Here is a 26,121-nt window from a genome sequence, read left to right as displayed (position 1 = left end):
CTCAGTATCATCTCAAACAATCCTATCTCTAATTCTGAATCTGATCAAAAGCTTCCTTATTTAAAACTCGTGGGCTTGGTTGAAGACCGAGCACAACATCTATATTGCATACAATGTAGCGTTTCTGAATAGACTCTTCAAAGTAGGCCTAAATTAGTCCTCCATCCACTCACTGAAACAAAAAAAAGGGTGTTTATTCAGGACCCATAGACAACCAAGACGTGGTAGAATAGAAATAAGACAAAATGTTAATTTTCTTTGAAGACGTACTGACGGCCAAAAGAACCGACATCTATTTTTATTTGTTTACATTTTTATTGCTCCATGAGTTGTTGCAGGAATGCAAGCAAGTTTAGAGGAAAGTTGTTTATACTTAATCATATTCAACCCACCATGGTGCAAGCTTATGTATCGATGGTGGTAATTACGAATCTTTACGGTAGATACCTATTCAAAATGAAACGTACGACCCAATACAATAAAACAACACTAAATTTAGAAAACGGTCTTTTTAATGACTTCTGATACAAAAAAGGACTTGCCAAAAATTTGACAATATCATAATATAGTTTAATTTGAATCATACAAGTCGAAAAACACTAATATGGTGCGTGCCTTTGGCCTCCCCGTGTACCCCTTGCTTTTCCGCCTCGGGTAGGACCGCTGTAGCCACCATATCCACCATTGTAGCCATATCCTTCATAGCCACCACCATATCCACCTCCGTACCCACTGCCATAATAGTCATAACCAGCTCCTCCGTAGGCATCATCACCATATCCACCGCCATACCCACCATAGCCCCCACCATAGCCAAAGCTACCTGGTGCTACCCATGCTCCTCCCCGACCCATACCAGCACCGCCACGCATTCCACGAAGTCCACCTCGACCGCCTCTCATTGGGGGCATCATCATAGCATCTTTGGGAGTTGCTTTCTTAATATCAACCTCTTTATCTTTTATGGTTTGTTTTGATTTCTTAACCAATTCATTAGCAACTTTTTCATCATCATAGGTGATGAAGCAGAAAGCTTTTCTTTGATTCTTGGTCTTATCAAATGGCAATTCAACTTCAACAATATTGCCAAACTGTCCAAAATATGCTTTAATATCGTCATCACTGATTTCAGGTACTAGACCACCAACGAAGATTTTGCCGGTACGAGCCTTAGCTTTCTTGACGTCAACTTTTTTGCTGTTGATCACATGTTCACCTGCATTAATGGCATCATCTAGGGCATTAGGGGTCTTGAAATTAATGAAAGCGAAACCTCGAGATCTGCCGGTGACTGGGTCAACTTTGACGTTAATTCCTTCAATTTCACCATATTTTGAGAAATGCTCCCTCAAGTCCTTCTCGGTTGTTTCCCAGCTTAAGGCGCCAACGAACAGTTTCTTCTCTTCGTCCTTACCAACCAAGTGGGAATTTTTTTCGCCTTGATGGTGTCCTATAAGAGAAATCAAAAATTAGGACAAGAAAAGAGTATGAACATGATATAAATGACAGAAGAAAAATTTAGTCATTCGAACATAAAATATTGTGTTTTCTAGAAGAAAAAAAAACTAGGAAAAACACATTTCTTAAAACAAACAGTTTTAAAAAGTAGGTCAAAAAAGAATTTTCAGAGAATTTAATTATAGGTCATATATCTGATTCGAATACGCAAAAATTTGCAGTTTATTACAAAAATGAGTGTTATTCAGAAGAATCTTGAATAAAAGAAAAAAATCGTGTAGCCGTAGAAAGACAATGTGTCTTTGAAATTCCATAAGATATCAAGCTGAAAAAATAATAATTGGCAATTATCAAAAGTAATTAATAAAATATTGCATCTTCACTATCAAATTAAACGCTCTGAATAAAGGTGCACCGGTCTTGAAGTAAATCAAGCAGAATCCAATCTAACAGGATAGCTTATGACATTCAAAAGACAGTATGTTACAAAATAAATATTTTTGCAGCAAAACTTTCAAAACCAGACAAAAGTTCCATCAGTCAACAAACTTAATTTTCGAACAGCTTCTGTAAAAGAAAAGTGGGGTTGTTAAAACCTTTCATATTATAAATTGTATGGATCGTACCTTTTGTATGTATTGTTTTATACTATTACAGATCAAAACAAAATCGAAAAAAGGATATAACAAATCAATGGTATGCTAGAAATCAGAAAGGACCAAGTAGGCCCAGCATGTTTAGATTAGAGGGAAGATATTGGAATATACATAAAAAAATCTTTCAACGACAAAGAAGACCATTATATGCTTATTTCAAGACTTCTAACCTTACATACCAAAAAATGAAATTATTCTTACGTCGTCTTAATAGGTACAAATAGACAATAATTTACTCTTCTTGGAACATTATATGGACATAAATATAAAATCAAATGAACATTAAACTAAGTACGAACAATAACAATAAACACACTAAATAATCAGTTTGTTCTGAAACACAAACTGCCAGAATAAAAAAAAAAAAATTATTCATGACACAAGCTTATTTTTTCGGGAACTAAAAATTCAAACATTTTGCTGTCCAAAATGATATATTGGTGATGTATAATTGATACGATCATTCAGTTAAGTGGTCAACAATATATATATAGGGAATATTTTGTTGAATTTGAAAGTCCCTAATTTGAAACAAGCTAAATTTTCCTGTAAATCAGTGTCTCAATTAAACAAGCTAGAAATTGAACTTGAATAATTAACAAATAAAACGATTCAGAAAGTTTGATTTCCAAAATAACTTTAATTATTAGAACATGTTAATACAAAAGTGAAAATTTTTTTTATTAAAATTATAATACAAGTACATAAAACAAAAATCAGAAACTTAATCCACTGAAATAAAATTTTCAAGTCAAAAATATGAATTTCAAAATATTACAATTTACCATTGAAGAATAGTATGTAATTGGAAGATAGTGATATTTTTCATTTTGAGCCAGTAAGAATCCTCGCTTTAATTTGATTCCCTTTTAAACTCACCTTGGGAATCCAGGTCAGCACACCAGAATATCTTGCGCCAGACGATTTGCGTTGGGGTAGCCTTTGGAGTCCATCTGTGACCTCCAACATGAGCATCAAACAGGCCAGGATTCTACCATGCCCCAAGATTGGCAAGTTAAGGTTCTTTTAGTGCCATACTACCTTTATTATATCAAGATATAATTCTGACATTATGCTACCTTTATCAGAGTTAAAATAATTCCGCCATAATAAGATATCATTCTGGCACTTCAAAGTGAGAAATACAGTTAAGGCCAAAACTTTGTTAAGTAAAGCAAAAATTATATGTAGCAATACTAGCCAGAATGACCTACTATAATTAATATTTTTGAGAAACCAAAGGGGGTTAAGCTTCTGCTAAGCGGCTGTCTTGAAGTAGCACCTGCAACAAAACCAATATGGTACTGTAGAATCTTCATATCAAAATTGTTTTGACTCACTATCATCAAAAGAAGACTTGGTCCAATATGAAAAGAACAACCAAGATGTCACTCGCACTGATGTAATTTTAGAGCTTTTACTTATAAAATTGTCCAGGGAAAACACAACTTAATTTGTAAACTATCCAAAGCTGACTGGACTTGTAGTTTAAGAAAAATGTACACAGAAAAATTTAGTGCGAGTTTCAGACAGCTTCTCGTTGTGAACGAATAAACAATTAACGCCAATTGTGCTTTAGAGTAACCTCAAACTTGGCTTAAAAATTCAGAAAACAGCTGGGCACTACCTCACATAAAAAAGGCAATTTTCCAAATTAGTAAAAACCATTGCAATCAAAATGGACCTTAATTTTCTTCATTAGAACATTTCCACATAATATTTGACCAAATCCAAGCTAGTGGCAGGTAGTTCCAACAAACTTTAATACTGACAAATGAACCTTTGATTACTTCTAAATTCCAAATGCTTGACAACAAGTTAATCTTTTCTTCCAGAAATGGTAATACTTTCAAAACATGAATGCAAATTCTCTTTGATGATTCCACCAATGAAACAAGAAGAGGCACCCATTTAGAAGAGCAAAGAGACCCCATCAACTGGCCCAAATAATAATATGATTATTTAGTGTATACAAAACCATAAATGGTATGTAATACAACTTTACAAAACTAAATTCGTTGCCAAAAACCTAAAACACAGAACAGAAGCACAGGAGATTAAACAATCGCTAACAGCTAGACTAATGATACACAACTATATTGGAATACCACCATAAGGAACAGATAAGACTTTCTTTAAAAAAAGAACCTAATTTGAAAAGTACATTCTTAACACTTTTTAAAAATATCGCTCAATTGACAATAAGAAGTTAGATGAAGTAGAGCTGTTCTCTTATTCATGAATTTTCTAAGTATTGGGTGTTACTAGGGAAAATTCCTACAGACTGTTTTGGGTCCCCACTGAGAGACCATATCTCAAACAGTAAGCTGTACAAAAAGTATGGTTCAATCCTCTTTTTGGTAAAATTCTAGTTAATTGACTTCTTGCTATTTCAGAAAGGGTTTTGGTTAGGAAAACAAAACTTTCAGGGATGAATCTACAGACTAAAGTATGTTACGGGAAGGTATTTTGAAGCAACTACCTCCACTCCTTCTCCCTCTAGAGGGCCCTGACCTTTGATGACCTTTAAAAATATGTGTGTTATAAAAGTGAAACCTTGCAAAATAGATCTTCTGCTTAACTGAAGTATAACAAAATTGTTTTCAGCTTCATAACTTTGCATAATTCCATTTTATAAGGTTTTAAAGATATGCAAATACATTTCCTGAATCTAGAAAAAAAAAACATTGATATGGCTCAAAATTCTACACAAATAACAGGAATTGCATTTTAAGAACTAAAGGAAGAGAAAAAGCAACTAGTAATTACGGTAAAATGTTGTTTTATCAAAATTTCAATAGTTATAGACCTCTCATGTAGGCAAATGTCAGGGCCCTCTAGAGGGAGAAGGAGTTGAGGTGGGTACTTTAAAATACCTTCCTGGGACACATTTTAGCCTGTAGAGTCAACCCTGAAAGTCTCATTTTCCTAACCTAAACCCTTTCCGAGATAGCAAGAAGTCAATTAACTAGAATTTTACCCTCTTTTTTAGAGTTATAGGGAGAGAAACTTAGAGATGGCTAGTGCGCGTTCTGTGGATGAAGGACAGGATATTTCCAAAGTGTCCTTTTCAGCCAACCGTCTAGAGCTAAAAAAAAAAGCAAGTTGTCATTGGTATGGAAGGGAGAGTACTGTTAGGAAGACTTAAAGGCTGGAACTTCCTGAAAGGGTGTAAAAAGGGAGGCTTTGAATAGATTCGGATGAGGAGGAGCATACGTAGCTCTCTTGACCTCAGGCGGATTCGCGCTGTGGTGAGTTATTAGTAGCGATTGTAGCTGGTGTTACCAATGTATCCAAAAAGAACAAGAGCTAAGAGCTCACATGGCACTTGTGATGAGGTCGTAAGAGCCAAGAGCTCATGGTATGAGCTCTAGCGAAATTCTAAGAATCAATATATTGCTTTAAAAAGAAAATCAGAGGCTTAATGCCGGTCGGGATTTAAAATGAGAGCTCTGAGTCATGATATCCTTCTAAATATAAAAACTCATTAAGATCCAATCACCCACTCGCAAGTTGAAAATACCTCAATTTTTCTAATTTTTCCTCTTCCTTCAGCCCCCCAGATGTTCGAATCGGGCAAAACGACTTTATCAAGTCAATTTGTGTAGCTCCCTGATACGCCTACCAATTGTCACCGTCCTAGCACGTCCAGAAGCACCAAACTCGCCAAAGCACTGAACCCCACCATCTAACTCGACCAATTAGAGCAGATCCAGTCCAGTTACGTCAGTCACATATCTACAACATTTATAAGCATTTTCCAAGATTTCTGGTTTCCCCCTCCAGCTCCTCCCAATGTCAACAGATCTGGTTGGGATTTGAAACAAGAGCTCTGAGACATGAGTTCATTCTAAATATCAAATTTCATTAAGATCCAGTCACCCGTTCTTAAGTTAAAAATACCATAATTGTTCTAACTTTTCCAAATTAACAACCCCCAGCTCCCCCAAAGAGAAAGGATCCGTACCAATTATGTCAATCTCGTATCTATAACTTGTGCTTATTCTTCCCATCAAGTTTCATCCCAATATCTCCACTCTAAGCATTTTCCAAGATTTCTGGTTTTAAAGATTTCTGTTTCCCCCCTCCAACCCTCATGTCCCCCGATCCGATTCCAATTGAAAATGGAGCATCTAAGAAATTCTTCTATATATCAAGTTTCATTGAGATCACATCATCCATTCGTAAGATAACTCGATTTCACGTTTTCCAAGAATTCCGGCTTCCCCTCCAACTCCCTTCAATGTCACCAGATCTGGTCAGGATTTAAAATGAGAGTTTTAAAGCACAAGATCCTTCTAGATATCATATTTCATTAAGATCTGATCACCCGTTCGTAAGTTACAAATACCTCATTATTTCTAACTTTTCCGAATTAGCCCCCCCCCCCCCAACTCCACCAAAGAGAGCGGACGTCCGGTTATGTCAGTCACCTATCTTTGACTTGTGCTTATTCTTTCCATCAAGTTTCATCCTGATCTCTCCGCTTTAAGCGTTATCCAAGATTTTCGCCCCCCCCCCCCTCTTAATGACACTGGACCCGGTCGGGATAAAAAATAAGAGATCTGAGTTTCGTGGTACTTCTAAATATGAAATTTCATTAAGATAAAATCATTCTTTCGCAAGTTAAAAATACCTCATTTTCCTCACTTTTTAGAATTAATCTCCCCCCCCCCCCAATTCCCCCAAAGAGAGCATATCCGTTACGGGTATGTCAATCCCGTATCTAGGACATGTGCTTATTTTTCCCACCCAAGTTTCATCCCGATCCCTCCATTCTAAGCATTTTCCAAGAGTTTAGGTTCCGCCCCCCAACATCCCCTTCACCGGATAAGGTTGAAATTTAATATACGAGCTCTGAGACATAATATCTTTCCAAACATCAAATTTCATTAAGATCCGATCACTCCTTTGTAAGTTAAAATACCTCGTTTTTTTAATTTTTCAGAATTACCCTTCCCCCCCCACTCCCCCAAAGGGAGCGGATCCTTCCCAGCTATGTCAATCCTGTATCTAGGACTTGTGCTTATTTTTCCCACCAAGTTTCATCCCGAACCCTTCACTCTAAGCGTTTTTCAAGATTTTAGGTTCCCCCTTCAACCCCCCCCCCCCCAATGACACCGGATCCAAGCGGAATGTAAAATAAGAGCTCTGAGACGCGATATCCTTCCAAACTTCAAATTTCACTAAGATCCGATCACTCCTTTGTAAGTTAAAAATACCTCATGTTTCTAATTCGTTCAGAATTAACCCCCCCCCGACTCCCCCAAACAGAGCGGATCCGTTCCGGTTATGTCAATCACGTATCTAGGACTTGTGCTTACTTTTCCCACCAAGTTTCATCCCAATCCCGCCACTCTAAGCGTTTTCCAAGATTTTAGGTTCCCCCTTCAATTCCCCCCAATGTCACTGGATTGAGTCAGGACTAAAAATAAGAGCTCTGAGACACGATACCCTTCCAAACTTCAAATTTCATTAAGATTCGATTACTCCTTCGTAAGCTAAAATACTTCATTTTCTCTAATTTTTCAGAATCAACCCCCCCAAACAGAGCAGATCCGTTCCAATTATGTCATTAACGTATCTAGGACTTCTGCTTATTTTTCCCACCAAGTTTCATCCCAATCCCTCCACTCTTAGCGTTTTCCAATATTTTAGGTTCCCCCCTCCAACTATCGCCCAATGTCACCGGATCTGGTCGAGATTTAAAGTAAGAGCTCTGAGACACGATATCCTTTCTAATATCAAATTTCATTAAGATCCCATCAGCCGTTCGTAAGTTAAAAATACTTCATTTTCTCTATTTTTCTGAATTAACCGCCCCCCCCCGATGGTCAAATCGGGAAAACGACTATTTCTAATTTAATCTGGTCCGGTCTCTGATACACATGCCAAGTTTCATTGTCCTAGCTTGCCTGAAGTGACAAAACCAGGACAGACAGACAGACTGACAGAATTTGTGATCGCTATATGTCACATGGTTAATACCAAGTGCCATAAAAAACTGTAGAATAGAATAATGTTCAGCTGTTTTTAGGATTTTTCTTATACCTAAAGTCATTATTCTTTCTCAGCAGACAAAAACAAATAAAGGCGAGCCTAAGTATTTGTTTGGCTTGAACAATGATGCAACTTATGTAGTGGAGGATGTCAGCTATTTCTTCATAAATAAAACAATTTTGTACGATTTTTACTCCAGAGTATCGTCTGTACTTTCTTGATATATTTAATGATTTGTTCTATCATCTATTACTATTACTCTTTATTATATCTATTACTATTGCATCTTTATTACATTTATTGCTCTATCATCATTATCAGACAAGTTTCAAAAAAAGAAGGCATAATATTTCAAAAGTCGACCTCAAGAAGTGGTACATCTGAAAATCTGATACCCTTAATTATGACTTAAAAATGAAAATGAATTAGACAAACTTCAGTTTTTAACGTTTTCTGTATAAATGTCCTCAAAATCAAAAAACCCCTTGACAATTTCACCACTCTTGGTAAAAGGTGAAATCTTTAGAATCCACTTAAAAGCACTAAACAAGTTTTTCTTGATGAAAAGAACAAAGTCAATTTTCATCATAAATACTTGTAATAAGTTTTTAAAACTGTAAAAACGATATTTTACAAAGATGTTGTATAAACTACAAAGCCAGCAACATCTGGAAAGGACATGTCCTTTGACAGTTGCCGCCGTCTGTCAAAACAATTATCCTTTTCTAAGCTTAACTTCATGAAACACTTCAACGCGCTTGTTGACATCCAGGCTTATAAACATCCATCTATGTTGGATGATAAGCCCAAAATGGAAAAAAGAAAAACATTAATTTGAACTACTCTGATTATAAATAGTTGCTAGTTCTCAAATAACTATATTATGTCAATACAATATAGCTAGTTGCTATATATATATATATATATATATATATATATATATATATATATATATATATATATATATATATATATATATATATATATATATATATATATATAGCTAGTTGATAATATATCTATGCTAGTTGCTAGTTCTCTAATAAAAGCTGCCTACTAAAAAAAAAAAAAAACAGTGGATTCATACACACAGGAGTTTATATACCTAGCAGATTAAACTCTATATATTTTGACAAGTCTTGGGTTAAAAAAAATGTGTTCTACCAACTGATTCACCCATTCCCTACTTGCAAGGCTTTTATTTTTTCTGTATAGCCAAAAGTGATTCCAAAAAAGAACAAAATTGGCTAAGTCCATTTCTCCTGACAAAAGGATTACAGTATGTTATAGCTTAAAGCTATAACAGTTTTAGCATAATTAGAACCTGCATTTGTTGAAAAACATTCAGAAATTAAATTAGAAAAAACAAGTTTTTTTAACTGAAAGTAAGGAGCAACATTAAAACTTAAAACAAACAGAAATTATTCCGTATATGAATATACGACTGTCCCCTCCTCAGTGCCTCACTCTTTACACTAAACTTTTTATTGTTTAAAAGTAGAAAAGTAGTTTTAAAGTAGAAAAGTAGAGTTGTGACAGTCAAACTTTAGCATAAAGAGTGAGGCATTGAGGAGGACACAGTCCCTTTCATATACGGAATAATTTCTGTTATTTTTAAGCCTTAATTTCGCTCCCTACTTTCAGTTAAAAAAAACTTTTTATTCAATGATTTTAAATAATGACAAAGATCACACTGCCTTTCCATGACAAACACCAAAAACAAGAGGAACAATAGGGGAAATATGCATTCTAATTTGTTTCCCATTGTCTTAAAAAATTCCCTATTGTTCTTCTTGTTTTTGGTGTTCTCAATAATTTTAGGACCCATTTAATTTATTAACTTGACTTGGTGGTGGTTTTCGCATTGATTTCAGTTCATTGAATATATTAAATCAAATTGAGGAAAAACAAATAGGACTTATGATTTGGCAAAGTGGGGACATGCATGACTGAGAATACATTAGTTTGAGACTTAACTATAAGGGTTTGGTATGATTGATTTGAAGGGTGCAAGACCTAACAGGAGTAGTAGGGATCACCCCCACCCCCACCCGGGATCCGCCAGTCCAACTGGTAAGGATTAACGGCACAATCAAAAGATTGTGATGAAAAATGAAGGTATTTATGCAATATTAATCTGTAAACATTTAAAGATGTTGCTTTGGAATTTCAAATTATTTATCTTTTTTCATACTTCTGTGTAATGTTACAACTACTTATTTCCAACAGGTACCAGCCTGTTTTCCAATATATTTTTACATTACCTTTCTAGCTTGCAGAAATAAGCACTAACTAAACCGAATTTTGAAACAGTAAAACAGTGACAATTTCACAAAAAAGAGGTGACAAGCTAAAATAGAAGTGATTTAAGTGACTGTGGCTGACCCCTGACAATGCAACCCCAATCCCTAATGGGACCAGATATGGTCCTTGGCCATAAGCACAGGTTAACCAATCCAGCTCTTCTTCCCACATAGCATTATCTTATATTATGAACAGACTGCTGGAAGGAAATAGGTACAAAAGAAAATACTTAACATTTCATGTCAGAACTAGGTATATTTTTAACTAAATAGAATACAGTATATGAACCAAGACTAATAAATGGTAGGCCAATTGGCAATATGCTATTTTTTCCTATTTCATACTTTAATTCAAACAGCATAAGGAATAAATTGTCACTTTAGGGTCTTTTTAAAGGGCCAAATGCAAATTATAACAGCAGTGATGAAGCCATTTATAATTAGAAAATGGCATGACGAGGTACAGTAGTGTTTTTATCTGTTATCTAAGGAATAATCATGCACTTCATTTAGCATTCTCTGTCTTGCTACCTGACTTGTGTGTCATGACAAAATTTTACCATACAGGATAGACAAAGGGGTATTAGAATACAGTTAGGCCTACTCAAAAAGGAACACTATAATCCAGGAGATAACTTTTTTTAATTCTAGAATACTTATTTTCACTCAAAAAACCTCTTCATTATAACTTGAACCCCCCCCCCCCCAACTAATGTGCAAACAGTGAAAATTACACATTTTCTATGCATTTGCCAATAGCATAGCAATATTGAAAACATCAAGAAATAGAAAAATACATAGGGAGTATGTAATTTGGGATATTTTGTGCAAATATAGTGTGAATTATATTTTTCTAAAGGATTTTCTGGTTCTTGACTTGTCATAGTTGATTCAATTTACAGCAGCTTGAAGTAAACATGACAATTTTTAAAAGACTTGTACAATGTATGTAGATTATACAACAATAAGAGAAAAGGGTATCTTTAAGGGTCCATACACAGAATTTAAAAGTTGTTCATTTGACCTGGGTCTACTACTTAATTGAGCTAAAGTTTAGTTTCCATACCCAGACTGTTGCTGCAAAGGCTCGATTATTAAATCAGACCCAGAAACTCTAGAATCAATTCAGAGGCACAGAACAAACCACATCAGAGATTTCTATGGCATTCTATACCTCTGCCTGAATATGACATTCAAGCTGCACTATCTTACAAAACTTATCCCAAATATCTTTCAACTGGATGTTTCTTCGAAAACAAGAGGACATAGCCTAATCAAAAACAATTCAAGAAGTGTACCAACTCCAGTCTGTGGAGCCAATTCTTTTTTAATCAGTTGGTTTTTAATTGTTCAAACAGTTGGTTTTTATTTGTTTAAACAAAAGGGGGTTAAGCTTCTACTAAATGGCCCTTTTGAAGTAGCACCTGCAACAAAACCAATATGGTACTGTAGAATCTTTATATCAAAATTGTTTTGACTCACTCTATCATCAAAAGACTTGGTCCAATATAAAAAGAAAAACTAACATGTTACTCGCACTGATGTAATTTTAGAGGATTTACTCATAAAAATTGTCCAGGGAATTCCAAATCAAAATTAATAACAACTTAATTTGTAAACTATCCAAATCAGACTGAACTTGTAGTTTCAGCAAAATGTACACAGAAACATTTAGTATAAGTTTCAGATAGCTTCTCATTGGGAACAATAAAAATTAACATGAATTGTACTTAGAGTTACCTCAAATTTGGCTTAAAAATTTGGAAAGCAGCTGGGCACTACCTCATAAAAAAGATAATTCTCTGAATTAGTAAAAGCCAATGCCATCGAAATGAACCTTAATGTTCTTTGTTTGAACTTTTCCAGATAATATTTGGCCAAATCTAAGCTTGTGGCAGATAGTTCCAACAAACTTTAATGCAACAAACTTTTGTTTGTTGTATTAAAGATATCTCATCTTTCCAGATATCTCATTCCAAGATATCTGGTCTCACCCCAACTCCCCCCAATGGGACTGGATCTGGTCAAGATTTAAAATAAGATATCTGAATTATGAGGTTTCTTCTAAATATGAAATTTTATTAAGATCCAATCACTCCTTTCTAAGTTAAAAATACCTCATTTTTTTCTAATTTTTCAGAATTAACCCTCCCCCAAACTCCCCCAAAGAAAACGGATCGTTCCGGTTATGTCAATCATGTATCTAGGACTTGCTTAGTTTTTCCACCAAGTTTCATCCCAGTCACTCTACTCTAAGTGTTTTCCAAGATTTTAGGTTCCCCCCTCCAATTCCCCCCAATGTCACCGGATCCGGTCGGCATTTAAAATAAGAGCTCTGAGACACAATATCCTTCTAAATATAAAATTTCATTAAGATCCAATCACCTGTCTGTAAGTCAAAATACCTCATTTTTCCTAATTTTTCCAAATTAAACTTCCCCCTAATCCCTCCCCAGATGGTCAAATCGGGAAAACAACTATTTCTAATTTAATTTGGTCTGGTCCCTGATACACCTGCCAAATTTCTTTGTTGTAACTTATCTGGAAGTGCCTAAACTAGCAAAACCAGGACAGACTGACAGAATTTGCAATCACTATATGTCACTTGGTTAATACCAAGTGCCATAAAAAGAGGCTAATTTAAAAAGAACATTTTTAACATTTTGTAAGAATATCACTCAATTGACTATAAAAAGTTAGATGAAGTTAAGCTGTTCTCTTGTTCATGAATTTTTAAGTATTAGGTGTTGCTAGAGAAATTGCCAAGAGATCGTTTTTGATACCCCACTGACAAACCATATCTCAAGCAGTAAGCTACACAAAAAGTTCAATCCTCTTTTCTAGGGATAAAGGAGATAAAGGTAGAGATGGCCAGTGCACAATCTGTGGATGAAGGACAACATATTTCCAAAGTGTCCTTTTCAGTCAACCATCTAAGAGCTAAAAAAAAAGCAAGTTGTCCTTGGTTTAGGGGGGGGGGGTACTGTTAGGGAAGACTTAAGGGCTGGAAAGATGGAGACTTTGAAAAGATTCAGATGAAGAGGAGCATGCATAGCTCTGTTGGCTTCAGGCAGATTGGTGCTGTGGTGAGTTGTTAGTAGCAATTGTAGTTGGTGTTACCAATGTGACCAAAAAGAAAAATTGTAGAATACAATAATGTTTAGCTAGCTTTAGGATTTTTCTTATGCCTAATCTTCAACCCATTATTTCTCAACAAACAAAAACAAATAAAATTGACCCTAAGCTTTTGTTTGGCTTGACCTTTGATGCAACTTATGCAGTGGAGGATGTCAGCTATTTCTTCATAAAATCTTCATGGTTTATAGGCACCCTATGGCCAAGTGATGCCAAACATGATGTTGGTCTACTAAATAATTGAACAAAAGTTAGTTTGCATACCAAGACTGTTGCTGCAGAGGCCTATTTATTAAATCAGACCCAGAAATTCTAGAACCAATTCAGAGTCATAGAACAAACCACCCAGGAAGTGTCTATGGCATTCTATACCCCTGCATAATTATGACATCCAAGCTGCTTAATCTTGAAAACTTATCCCAAACATCTTACAATTGGATGTCTCTTTGAGAACAAGAGGACACAGCCTAATCAAAAACAATTCAAGAAGTGTGCCACTCTGGGCTGTGGAGCTGATTTTTTTTTAGTCAGTTGGTGGGTCTATGGAACCTGTTAAATCAGGATTTTTTTTTTCAAGTATTGAGTCAATCATCACTTGACAAATGCTATGTTATAGATGTATGAGGAGTCCACCACATAAGGAGGCATGTAAAGAAAACAATTCTTACTTCATAATGTCCACAATAATCACAGTTAATATATTTTGCAGCAGGCGAACCTCTATCTTCACTTCTTCCCCTGTTGTTCTAAGAAATTCATGAATTTCTTAGAACTTGTATATTAATAGAGTATATAGCACCAACTCCCTAATGTACAAATATATATGATAATTAAAGGTTCTCCTACTGCAAAATATATTAATTAGGAATACTGTGCAGATTATGAAGTAAAAATTGTTATTTTTTTTAGCATGTCTCCTTATGTAGTGGATTATTCATTCATCTATACCACTACTACTAACAACTCAAGGTGTAGAATGGTTAGGCTATGCTATTTTAAGCCTTTTTACAGCCAAAAACTAGTAATATCTTGGTCATTTTTAAGAACTCAATAAGAGCTTGAATTTAAATTTACAATAGAAACAATGATCATATTTGTAAAGAGCTTAAAAAGGGCATCAAGTGGTATTGTTCACTTTATTTTTAAGTCAATTTTATGTACAACAAAAAATTTTACCACTAATTAAAAGCTTCCCTCTTTACACACTCCCAGGAAGTTCCTATTTTTTTAAAATCTTTCTTCAACATCCTCCCATCCTAATGTTGGACAACCTGCTTTATATTCAGCCCTAGAAAGGGCAAATTTTTGCAGTTCACATTACTGACTTACCAATAAAGAGAACATATCACTTGATGCCTTTTTAATGTTCTTTATGAATATACTAATTACTTCTATTGCAAATTTAAGAGTATTGAGTGTGACCAAATTTTTGGTCACAAACTTTAAAACATTGGTCTCAAACTTACCATTGGTCTATTTTTTTAATTTTAAATAATCCATAAGCACTTATTTTCTACAATTAAGGGTAAATTTATAGCAAACAGTATAATTGGCTTTTGTATAAAGTGAATATACTAATTGATGCCTTTTTTTTATGCTCTTTACAAATATAATAATCACTTCTACTGGAAATTCAAATTTAAGCACTTTTTCAGCTCTTTCAAAATTTTCAATTAGAGTACAACTTATTCCTCATTTTCTTTAAAATAATACTATGTTTTCTCAGCACCATCTTTTCCATTGAAAAATTAATGCAACATTTTCTCAGTGCTAAAATTATTTATAACAAGGTTAGTATAGATAAAAAGTGCTCAGTGCCCAAATTTTTTATAGTTAGGTCAAAAAGTGCTTAAATTTGAATTAGTTATAACAGCAATTATTATATTTGTAAAGAACATAAAAAAGGCATTGGGTGGTATGTTTACCTTATTTGCAAGTCAATAATATGAACTGCAAAAATTTACCCTAGACAGTTGGTGAAAGAGGACAACCTGTCATCCTTCATCTGTAGAATATGCCTAGATAAGCAACAGCAAAACAGGCCCTGGTGTTTGGTTTGAGAATCACCCAATCTGTCAGCTCATTATCATCACTAACCATCAACTGCAGGATCATCCTATTTCTAGCATGTGCAATTTAAGGTAATTTATAAGGGAATTTTTTTGCAACAAGCCACCCCTTCCTTCTTAAATCCAGGATCTGCTACAGTCTAAATTTAACACTTTAACAATCAGGAAGTATTTATTTGACTTAAACAGTCTTGAGTGGTCATAGAGATTAGTGAAATAACAAAAAGAATGACCAAATGTATATAGCCTAGACTAGCCTACTTAAAAAAGAACCAGCAGCCAATTAATTTATATGACAATTAATACCCTTAACCTTAATACTTTACAATTAGAGAAAATTTATTCAACTTGGAAATGTTGAATTGTCTTAGAAATTAGTAAACAACAGAGGCTATATGTAAGAGCTATAGAGAAGTCAGTAGATTACCACAGTGTACACATAAATTATTTTACCTTCTGTGTGTTCTTGACCATTCGATACTTCTTCCATTGGTTGATCTTGTTGATATTGGTTATTAAGATTCTCCATTTTGTTGTAAATTAATTAACCAGCAGAAATTTTATCTGAACAAAGATGAAACCGTTTTCAGGAAGTTAAATGATGAAAAAGCAGGAGACCAGCACTATGTTCAGTATTGCCGGAAAAAGCGCGAAAATCACCAGAAGATATTGGCGGGAATAAACTTTTAGCGCACCGAATGTGTCTATATAAACTAAACCAATTAGGATATTGGTATTCACATCTAGTAACTGGCAGCAAACTGAGTTTTATCATACACCAAAACTATCACCCTCATTATATAAGTCTTGCGAACATTTCATATATGAAAGTAGGATTAGAGTCAATGGATAGACTCCAGCCAAATGAATAAATACGTGTATTTTTTTCAAAAGTTGAGAAGTGTATCGACCTTTCTTTAATACAATTTTCTAAGCCTTGGAAATAGGAGAGGAGTTGAAAATACAGCCAAAAAACTTTTCCCGAGAATAATTTAGGTTTTGAGTTTATTCCTGAAAGGTTCGTTTTCCTACTGCCACTATTTTCCAAAATAGTGAAAAGCCACACAAAAGAAAAGATCCTAATACACATGTAAGCCGAATAAGAAACAAAACAAAAATATGTGTCAGTGTCTCCAAATACAAACGGAGATTTGCGTGAATACAAGGTAAAATTAAAGATTGGGGGGTTTTTGCTGTTTTAAACAGCAATCACATTAAGTGAATAAGGCTTTCAGGAATATTCTAGAGTTTAATTGTGTTCTGGGAAAGTCTTTTGCAGGGTTTTAACTATTCCTTCTTCTCCAAAGAGCCGTTGACCTTTAATAAAGTTGTTTTATAAAAGTAAAATTTTCGGAAATATATCTGCAGGATGCATAAGACCCAATGAGTGTTCTGAAGCATTTGGAAAAAATACATTTTAGCTTTTAAAATAAAACTCAAAAATAGCTTAGGCACAAACTCAATTCATAAGGTGTTTTAGAAACCTGGGGTAGAGGAAAGCAGACTCTAACCAAAATTAAAGAATTTTTAAAATTACAGTAAGAAGGCAAGCTTAGTAATAGGAAACGATTTGAAATCAGAGCTAGGAAACACCTTCCTAGCACACTGTTTAGGGTCTAAGATCATTGATTTGTTGTTTTTTTTCAAATAAATCTATTATCCATCACAGTGAAAAGCTTCTCAGCAAGAATTTTACGCCACCTAGAGCAGTGGTCGGCAAACCTATTAGCCAAAGAGCCAACAATTTTTACAACAATTTTTCGAGAATATGGGGACAAATCTGCTGGTTTAGTAAACATATTTTGCACTAAATAAGTAGTACATTAAATAAAACATAATTTTAAAGCTTAATAAATATGTACTAATGCTATTAATGTGCTTGCGTTTCCTTGTAAAGTTTTAGTCAGTCAAGTCTGTATGTTGTTGTTTTTAATTTATGGCATGATTCCAAGTTCTCATCATTTAGACGACTCCTCCGTTTACTCTTGATTATGTCCATTCTTGAAAAGCTGTGCTTTTCATACTTTAAAATTCTCACTCTATTTCAAATAAAAAATCTTTTTGTTGTTAAATTGAAAATGAACGCTTTTGTTAAAATGAAAATTATAGTTGTAATCAGTAATTCTATAAATTCATAAATTTCTTCCGGGAACGCTTGCGCATAAAGCTCTTCGTGACGAATGGTAAACAAGTATCTCGTGATTAATTTTTTTCTTTTAAAATAGCAACAAACCCTTTTTCTTACGCCGATCATACTTTGGTCCCATCTGTTGAAATCAACAGAATTCATCGAGGGGAATATGATGTTTATCTATGCACAGGGTGACCCAAAAAGATTCGTACCCATATTTTATTCGATAAAAAAAAATCCATTTTTTACCAAATATTTTTTCTGTTGCAGGACATGAAAGGTGAACCTTTGGATGATCGTTTGTGGCTATAGTTGCCCCAAACATGTCTTGGACCAATCAGCAGAAGATATTCTCCCTGGAGACCTATTTTGTGACAAAATCATACCAGAGTGTACAAATTCAGTTTCGAAAACTTTTCAATTGTCTCAACTTATTTTGCGACCTATTTTTGGACGAATGTCTCCAAAATAGTTGTGGACCTATGTTCTAAGGCCACAGGGGGAACTTATTCAGGCTGGAAAAACAGAATAATATTGCTGCAGTGAGGGATTCAGTGGGATGCAACCTTAGGAAATCAGCGCATAGACGCAGCCAAGAACTCGGAAACACAAAGGAGTGCAAGGACAGAAGAAAAAATTGCTCCAGTAAGGGACTCAGTAGGACGCAGCCCTAGAAAATCAGTACGTAGACACAGCCAAGAACTCGGAATGACAAGGGAGTCACTGTGGCGTGTTCTCACGTTTAATTGGACAGTGTAGTCCCTCACTACAACAATGTTTTTTTTCTTTCCTTGCACTCTCTTTCCTGCCTGAATAAGTTCCCCTGTGGCTTTAAAAAATAAGTCCACTACCGTCCCATGCTCACTGAATTTCGTAACCCAACTAACAATCGTGATTTTGGTGGAAAGTTGCGACAGTGGAAGTTTTCGAAACTGAATTTATACACTCTGATATGATTTTATCGCAAAATAGGTCTCCAGGGAGAACATCTCCTGCTGATTGGTCCAAGACATTTTTGGGGCAACTATAGCTGCAAACGCTCATCCTTAGGTTCATCTTTCACGTCCTGCAACAGAAAGGATATTTGTAAAAAAAAATGGATTTTTCATCAAATAAAATATGGGTACGGATCTTTTTGGGTCACTCTGTATTCAATTACAGCACTTGCGATATCATGTTACACGTCTGACCTATGATTGGTAATAATCCTAAAATTTCTTTTTTGGGACCTAAACGAGACATAAATCTTATAAAAAGGGAAACTTGTGCTGTATAATTTATGTCATAAGATTTGTCAACTGCTATTGACAAAGTCGCAACCAATTTCAGATCATCCATATTATGCTATTTGTTTATATACGAACAAATTTTCAACGTTGTATTTTTAGTGGTTTAGGAAGACACTTGTAACTCTTTAATTCTTTTCAAAATATCTGCTTTGCTTTTAAAATCTTTTAACTTAAACAAAAAGCTTATGCATGTTCTCGATTTATGGAAGAATTGTAATTTACAAACAAATATGCAATTGTTTTCTTAACAGTTTTTTTTTAATAAAAATATCATTGTACCTTACGGGGATATTTGTGCCAGAGCCACATGCTCTGCTCTGAAGTCTCTGAAGCTATTTGGCTCATTAAGGAGCCAAATAGCCACATGCTGCTCTGAAGTCGCACTTTGCCTACCACTGATATAGAGTATCGCCCATCTCTAATTATTTGAAATTAGAATAAAAGCAATATAATATATTTTCTGGTCCTGTAGTGGTGCAGCAAGTTTGACCTTAGCTTGATAATAAAAGACTCAGAGATCAAACTTTGATGCAGCAATAGACTGCAAGGCTTGCGTAGAAACCCTAGTAGTGAATAAGCATCGGTTAATCCGATTACGTTCAGGTAATGTTTTTACACCAGCAGCAAGCTTAACCCCCCTTCACGCATGAATGTTCTCATCTGAGCACCTCATCTTCTCAATTTCACCGCTAGGTAGCCTGTAGCCCTTCCGTGGGGACATCTGTAGTTTTGCACAGGTCTGTCTTGCATAACATATTTTATTTCATTTTAGTCCAGGCATAATTTTGGGGATTTTTCTCGGATTAATCATGTCAGATGGGACAAAAAGTAAGAGTTGAAATTTTCTAACTCCGTAAGTATGAATCTATGGCGCTTGTCTAAATTCTCCGAATGACTGCCAATTTTGTTGGATAAACCAACAAAGACCAATCTTCGGGACATTTAGCGGGCTCAGGAAGTTGTCTTCATGTCGTTAAAAAGATACACAATGTAGATGTCAAACAAAAGCTCCTGTCAAAGAAAGCATGGACGGGCAAAAACAGAAAAGGAACATCGCTTACTATTAGAAGCCCTTTCAGACCTACAATGAAAATTGGAACGCTCTTAAAGTAGTCTAAGCCTTTGATGAAGACGAAGACCTTGACCCGACTATTTACTATGCTAATTATTTTTCTTAAAATTGATAAGAGATGCACGAACTACATAAACTTGTATTCCATTCATAAAAGAATCTGCATTACTCCAGAAGAGATCAAGAGATTCGTTGGTAAGTGTTTTACAATGGGTGTCTTCAAGTTCTCGTGATACATGATGATTTGGTCCCCAGCCACTAGACTACCCTTAATTAATGATGTCACGAATTTAAATACGTTCCAGTGTGTGTAGATTCCACTCCACGTTGTTGACAATTTGAATAATAGGAAATCGGACCACCTTTTATTGAAAAGGAAAAACATAGGCTACAAAAAAAAAGATAGAAATCACACGATTGGTCGTCCAGGGAAGATGGGAGGCACACTAAGAACTCCATGTGACTTGGACTTTGACAAAACAGTTAAATGTTTTAGCCGTCTAAGAAAAGGAATAATATTTTTGTGCAGCCTGGACTGACCACTTGGTTTAACCAGACGGCTTATTGCCCAGAAAAGACTCAAAAGCAAAAACGTTACAAGCACTCGCCATGCATTATGAAAACTCAAAAAATATTCCAAATGAAAATCTCTATCTGTAATGCCATACTCACCGTGCATTATGAAAACTCGTAAAAAATATTCCAAATGGAAATCCCTATCTGAAATGGCAATGAGTGTGATTGTTTATGTGAATTTCTCACTGATTAGCTGTATGCTTATTCAGCATTTGTCTTTTGTACGATTTTTACCCAAAATATAGCCGGTTTTGATAAGAGGAAGTACTCTGTCTTCGTTTAAGAAAACCAAAAAAAAAAAGTTTGCCAACAAAGGTTTGGCTAGAAAATTCTGTCCCGTGTATTTTAGTTATGTATCATTAACCTGACGAGACTTTTGGTTTTTTTCTCTTCGGGAAAAAGCGCAGAAGTTTTCAATACTTTTTATGAAAAGAAGTTCTTTTTCTACACTTGTTGCTAGAAAATTTGCCTTTTTTTAACTTAACGTTCAAGAAATCCGCTTGCTCATTAGCAATCTGCATCCCCGAGAAAAAAAGGATTTCTTCCGTTTTTTTTACAAGCATTTCCTGAAAAGGATGTAACACAAATTAGCATTGTTAGTATCATAACACATAACATTTTCATTAATCGATTTTTCTCTTCTGATACTAAGAAAACAAATACACGTTACGGATTACATCATTTTTGTTTTTGTTCGGTCATACATTCAACAGCCACAGAGTAAGAAATATAGTTGTATAGATGTACAAAACATAGGTAAGTATTATTTTGGAAAGCATAGGTAAAGACCATAAGATGTTATTTTAAAATAAGAATCGATAAAATGGGAAAATTGTTATCAAAATTATGGAGGGGGGGAGGCACTTTGAGGTCCACCCTTTTCTTGTAATCCTAATCTTAAAAAAGACAACCAAAAATCTTAACATCAGTAGTTATCTGATACCGCTGTTTGTTTTGTTGAAAAATATTTTTAACATTATTTAGCTAGATAGGTCTAATAAATTCATTATTTCACTAGATCCAAGAAACATTTTTATCAACATTTTCTCTTTGTCGGATTTTTTTTTTTATTTCCTTCCGGTTTAAACGTTTCATATCCAAACCGAACTTAATACTTGGATATAATCTAAGGTTATAACCAACAGTTTTTTATTTGGCTTTATGGACAGTTGCTAGTGAGAAATATACTAACTACAAAAATAGTCTAGCCGATCAAAATGAGTTAACTTTCATTAATAGAAAAGGTTATATTCAGGTATCGATGACGTAAATTCTAGAACGGGCTGCTCACCGTCGATTATTTCCCCCCTTGGATTTAGAAAGAAATTGTTTTGAAGGATAATTTTATAGAAAAACCCTTTTTGTATATTCAGTAAAGAATCTTATAACTTGAAAGATACAATTTTAGCCAACCTCTATATTTCTAACACTACCTAATATGCAAACATATAGCCAAAATTTATAATTTCCATGCATTTTGCCATGCGTCACTCTTGTTTCAACTTACTTAGCCTTAGATTGAATCACTACTGATGAAATCAAGAAATGGAAAATGCATTGAAAATATAGTATTTGAGCTATACGTTTGCACTTTTGAGGGGGGGGGGGGGGGTGGTTAATATGTAGTAGATGTGTTCAAAAATTTATTAATCAAAATTTTTCTGCATATTGTGAAGCAAGAATTATTTTGTTGAAATTTTTCCTTCTCAATAGCCTCAATTCTAAGCTTTTAACATTTTCGAACGTAAAGGAATTTGAATTTTGTTAAAATAATATTCAGTTGATGAGGCATGAAACAGACTGGTAAAAAACAGATAAACAAAACTGACCCTTAAAATAAAAAGATAAATAAGCTTGGATTTGTTTAGGGACGAAAACAGGGAAGGGGGAAATTTGGGCTCAACAATTCTGAAACTCTAAGCCTTGAAATTTCTTGAAATTCTAAGTCAAATAATTATCATACTTTTTTTTACAATTATCCCCGCCCCTCCCCTGCTAACGCAGGTCATTTCTGACTTTTAATTTAAGTTTTACTGTTCGTCACTATTTAACCTTTCAGCTGCAGATAGAAAAAAATAATCTTAGAAATTAGTGCCCTACTAGTTATTGTCACTAGATAGTAAAAATTATCGAACTGAAAAATTTAGATGGCACTTTTTATCATGTCCCTCCCCCAATTTGGTCCCATGTACAAAAAAAAATACATAAAAAAATGGGACGGAAAATGGTAGTGTTGAGCGCTTTTCTGGAAAGTGCTGGAAAGGAGACAATAAGAAATAAATAATGGGCGAGGTTTGTTAGTTTTATAGTGTGGTTTCAACAGAAAAAGGGGTAAAATGTCTAACTGACGCAAACTTAAAAATTGTTTCTTTGTAGGCTTTGGAGGAAAAAAAGCAGCTTTGATGAGGATAGCCGATAAAAATATAAAAATGATTACAAAATAATGCCACATCTAGGGGAAACATCAAGGCTCAGTAATTATGTCTCGCAGCGGTTTGCACAAATCGTCCTTAGGTGAGTTTAAACATCCCCCTCAAGTTTCAGCCTTACAATCTAACCCGTTTCTAAGATATTGTTGATACGTCATTTTGATTATCTGTATGCATATAGTATTTTTTGACCAAGCTCAACTCCCCCTTAACACTTCCTGACAAGTTCACCCTAAAATATCCTCAGCCTCAGTAGTAGCCGCAACAGAAGCAACACCTGTAACTAGACTACAAAGTAGAATGGTTCGAGTGCAAGTCTCGTGCTCAAACTTTGTGTTTGCAAATGGTGTCATAGCGAGTGGGACGTGGGCAGGCTACTTTCTTCAGAAGTTAAGTACTCTCCCCATGAGTCAGTCAAAATAAAGACTACAAAAAAAATAATGTCGCTCAAGTTACGAAAATTATCTAGAGAACCAGAGTGAGCTGAAGAAAAAGTGAAGGAGAATGATGGAAGCTTCTAGAAAAACAAAAGCAAATTATAACTGAACTTTTTTTTAGCTAGAAAACCAGAGGCTCTTGAAAAGTCATTACAAGAAAAAACTGCTATCTGTAATTTGGAAAGTCTAAAGGAAGCAAAGCCAAAGCCAAAAAAAAATCTTAAAATGCTTTGGTCCTGTGATGATTTTCTAGTTATTACTCAAAGTATTTACTTGTATATTTTTCAAATTTTAATAGTACTTTCACTGGAATTTTCAAGTTAATACCCTTACCGATTGCTAAGGTATTGCAGATACACTTTTTTGAAAACTTGGATACAAGTAGTTTCTTTTGAATAGCTTAACATACACCCCCTCCCCCTATTCCCCAAAATTTCACCTCAATATCTTATTCTTTTCGGACACATCCAGGATCAAATATTTACCCTTCCTCAAAGACAAATCCTGTATGTTGAAAATAGAACAATTCACAGTTCTTGCTCCGGGGGCTGTGGGCGGGATGGCACCCCGAAGTATAGCTATTAGACCTTGTGTCTACTTCAAATAAAATGACGTTGTAAGATTTTCATTAGCGTAAAGCGGAGCATCTAAAAAGGCATGAGGGCTGGTTGCTCTTTATTCCCTTTCAACATGATTTTAAGGTTCTAACTTAGGAATTATTCGGATATTACCATTATACAGTCCTCAGGCATATACCGAGCTTTTATTTTATTAAATAAAAAAAAACAAGTTTTTTTAAATGAAAGTAAGGAGCGACATTAAAACTTAAAACGAACAGAAATTACTCCGTATATGAAAGGGGCTTTTCCTCCTCGACACCCCGCTCCTTACGCTAAAGTTTTTTATTGTTTTAAAAAGTAGAGTTACGAGAAAGAATCAAACTTTAGCGCAAGGAGCGGGGTGTCGAGGAGGAAAAGCCCCTTTCATATACGGAGTAATTTCTGTTCGTTTTAAGTTTTAATGTCGCTCCTTACTTTCATTTAAAAAAACTTGTTTTTTTTTATTTAATTTCTGAAAGGTTTTCAATTAATACATGTCTGATTTTGGCTCTCCGTACATAAATTATTAAAATAAAATTTGCATATTAATTATTTTTTTGGCTAAATGGCTTTCTCTTAGTTTTGATCAGACGATTTTGAGAAATAAGGGGTGGGGAAGGAGGTCTAGTTGCCCTCCAATTTTTCGGTTACTTAACTAGATCTTTTATTTTTAACGAACGTTTTTATTAGTAAAAAAAAATACGTAACTTAAGAATTAACTTACGTAACAAACTTTTATATTCTTATATTTTGATTATATATATGAGGGGGTTGGTCCCCTCGTTAATACCTCGCTCTTCACACTAAATCTTGTTTTATCCCAATTCCTTAAGAATGACCCCTGAATCAGAAAGGCCGTAGAATAAATAGTTTAAATTATTTAAAAAAATTTTAGCATAAAGAGTGAAGTGTTTATCTCCTCCTAAATACCTCGCTCTTTATGCTAAAGTATTTTTAGAACCCCTCATATGCGTAATAATCTCTGTTCCTTTTTAAGTTTTAATGCTTCTCCTTACTTTCAATTGAAAAAACTTTTTCATGTTTATATTTTCATTGTTTTTTTTTATAGTAATGCTAGAAAATCCTGCGCCCTTTTCATTGAATTTCTCTTCCCCCATGAAATATTCCTCCAAGGAAAGATCCTCCCATATACCCTCCTCCCCTGAACCCCACACCCAAACCAAAAAAATCCCCCTGATAACGTCGGTACACTTCCCAGTAACCATTACTGTATGTAAACATTGGACAAAGTTTGTAACTTGCAGCCCCTCCCCCAGGGACTGTGGGGGGTAAGTCATCCCCAAAGACATAGTTATTATGGTTTTCGACTATGCAGAACGAAATGGCTATCTCAAAATTTTGATCCGTTGACTTTGGGAAAAAAATGAGCGTGGGAGGGGGCCTAGGTGCCCTCCAATTTTTTTGGTCACTTAAAAAGGGCACTAGAACTTTTCATTTCCGTTAGACTGAGCCCTCTTGCAACACTCTAGGACCACTTGGTCGATACGATGACCCCTGGAAAAAAAAAAAAAAAAAAAAAAAAAACACGCACCCGTGATTTGTCTTCTGGCAAAAAATACGAAATTCCACATTTTTGTAGATTGGACCTTGAAATTTTCGCTATAGGGTTCTCTGATACGCTGAATGCGATGGTGTAATTTTCGTTAAGATCCTATGACTTTTAGGTGGTGTTACCCCCTATTTTCCAAAATAAGGCAAATTTTCTCAGGCTCGTAACTTTTGATGCCAAAGACTAAATTTGATGAAACTTATATATTTGAAATCAGCATAAAAATCCAATTCTTTTGATATATCTTTTAGCATCGAAATTCCGTTTTTTAGAGTTTCGTTTACTATTGAGCCGGGTCGCTCCTTACTACAGTTCGTTACCACGAACTGTTTGATTTGACATTCCCGCCCGCATTTTCTTATGGTTTTACCTTAATATCTTCAGCCTTTTTGTAGAC

The 26,121-nt window shown here is 34.8% G+C and overlaps 2 protein-coding genes across 3 annotated transcripts in view; both read right to left on the bottom strand.

The window, feature by feature from the left end:
- LOC136024704 (neuronal acetylcholine receptor subunit alpha-10-like) overlaps positions 1 to 26,121 on the bottom strand; it is a 644,557-nt gene that overhangs the window by 218,579 nt on the left and 399,857 nt on the right. The window lies entirely within an intron of this gene.
- Positions 495 to 16,253, bottom strand: LOC136024696 (heterogeneous nuclear ribonucleoprotein A/B-like). The gene is made up of 2 exons (XM_065700115.1): positions 16,075 to 16,253; positions 495 to 1,450 (listed from the first exon to the last, which is right to left on the bottom strand). The coding sequence occupies exons 1-2, from the start codon at positions 16,148 to 16,150 to the stop codon at positions 600 to 602; spliced, it is 927 nt and encodes a 308-aa protein (XP_065556187.1). The 5' UTR covers positions 16,151 to 16,253; the 3' UTR covers positions 495 to 599.

The sequence above is a fragment of the Artemia franciscana genome, chromosome 1 (assembly GCF_032884065.1).
Source record: "Artemia franciscana chromosome 1, ASM3288406v1, whole genome shotgun sequence".
NCBI lineage: Eukaryota > Metazoa > Arthropoda > Branchiopoda > Anostraca > Artemiidae > Artemia > Artemia franciscana.
Note: the sequence above shows the minus strand (reverse complement) of the source record. Positions and strands in the feature narration are given on the sequence as shown.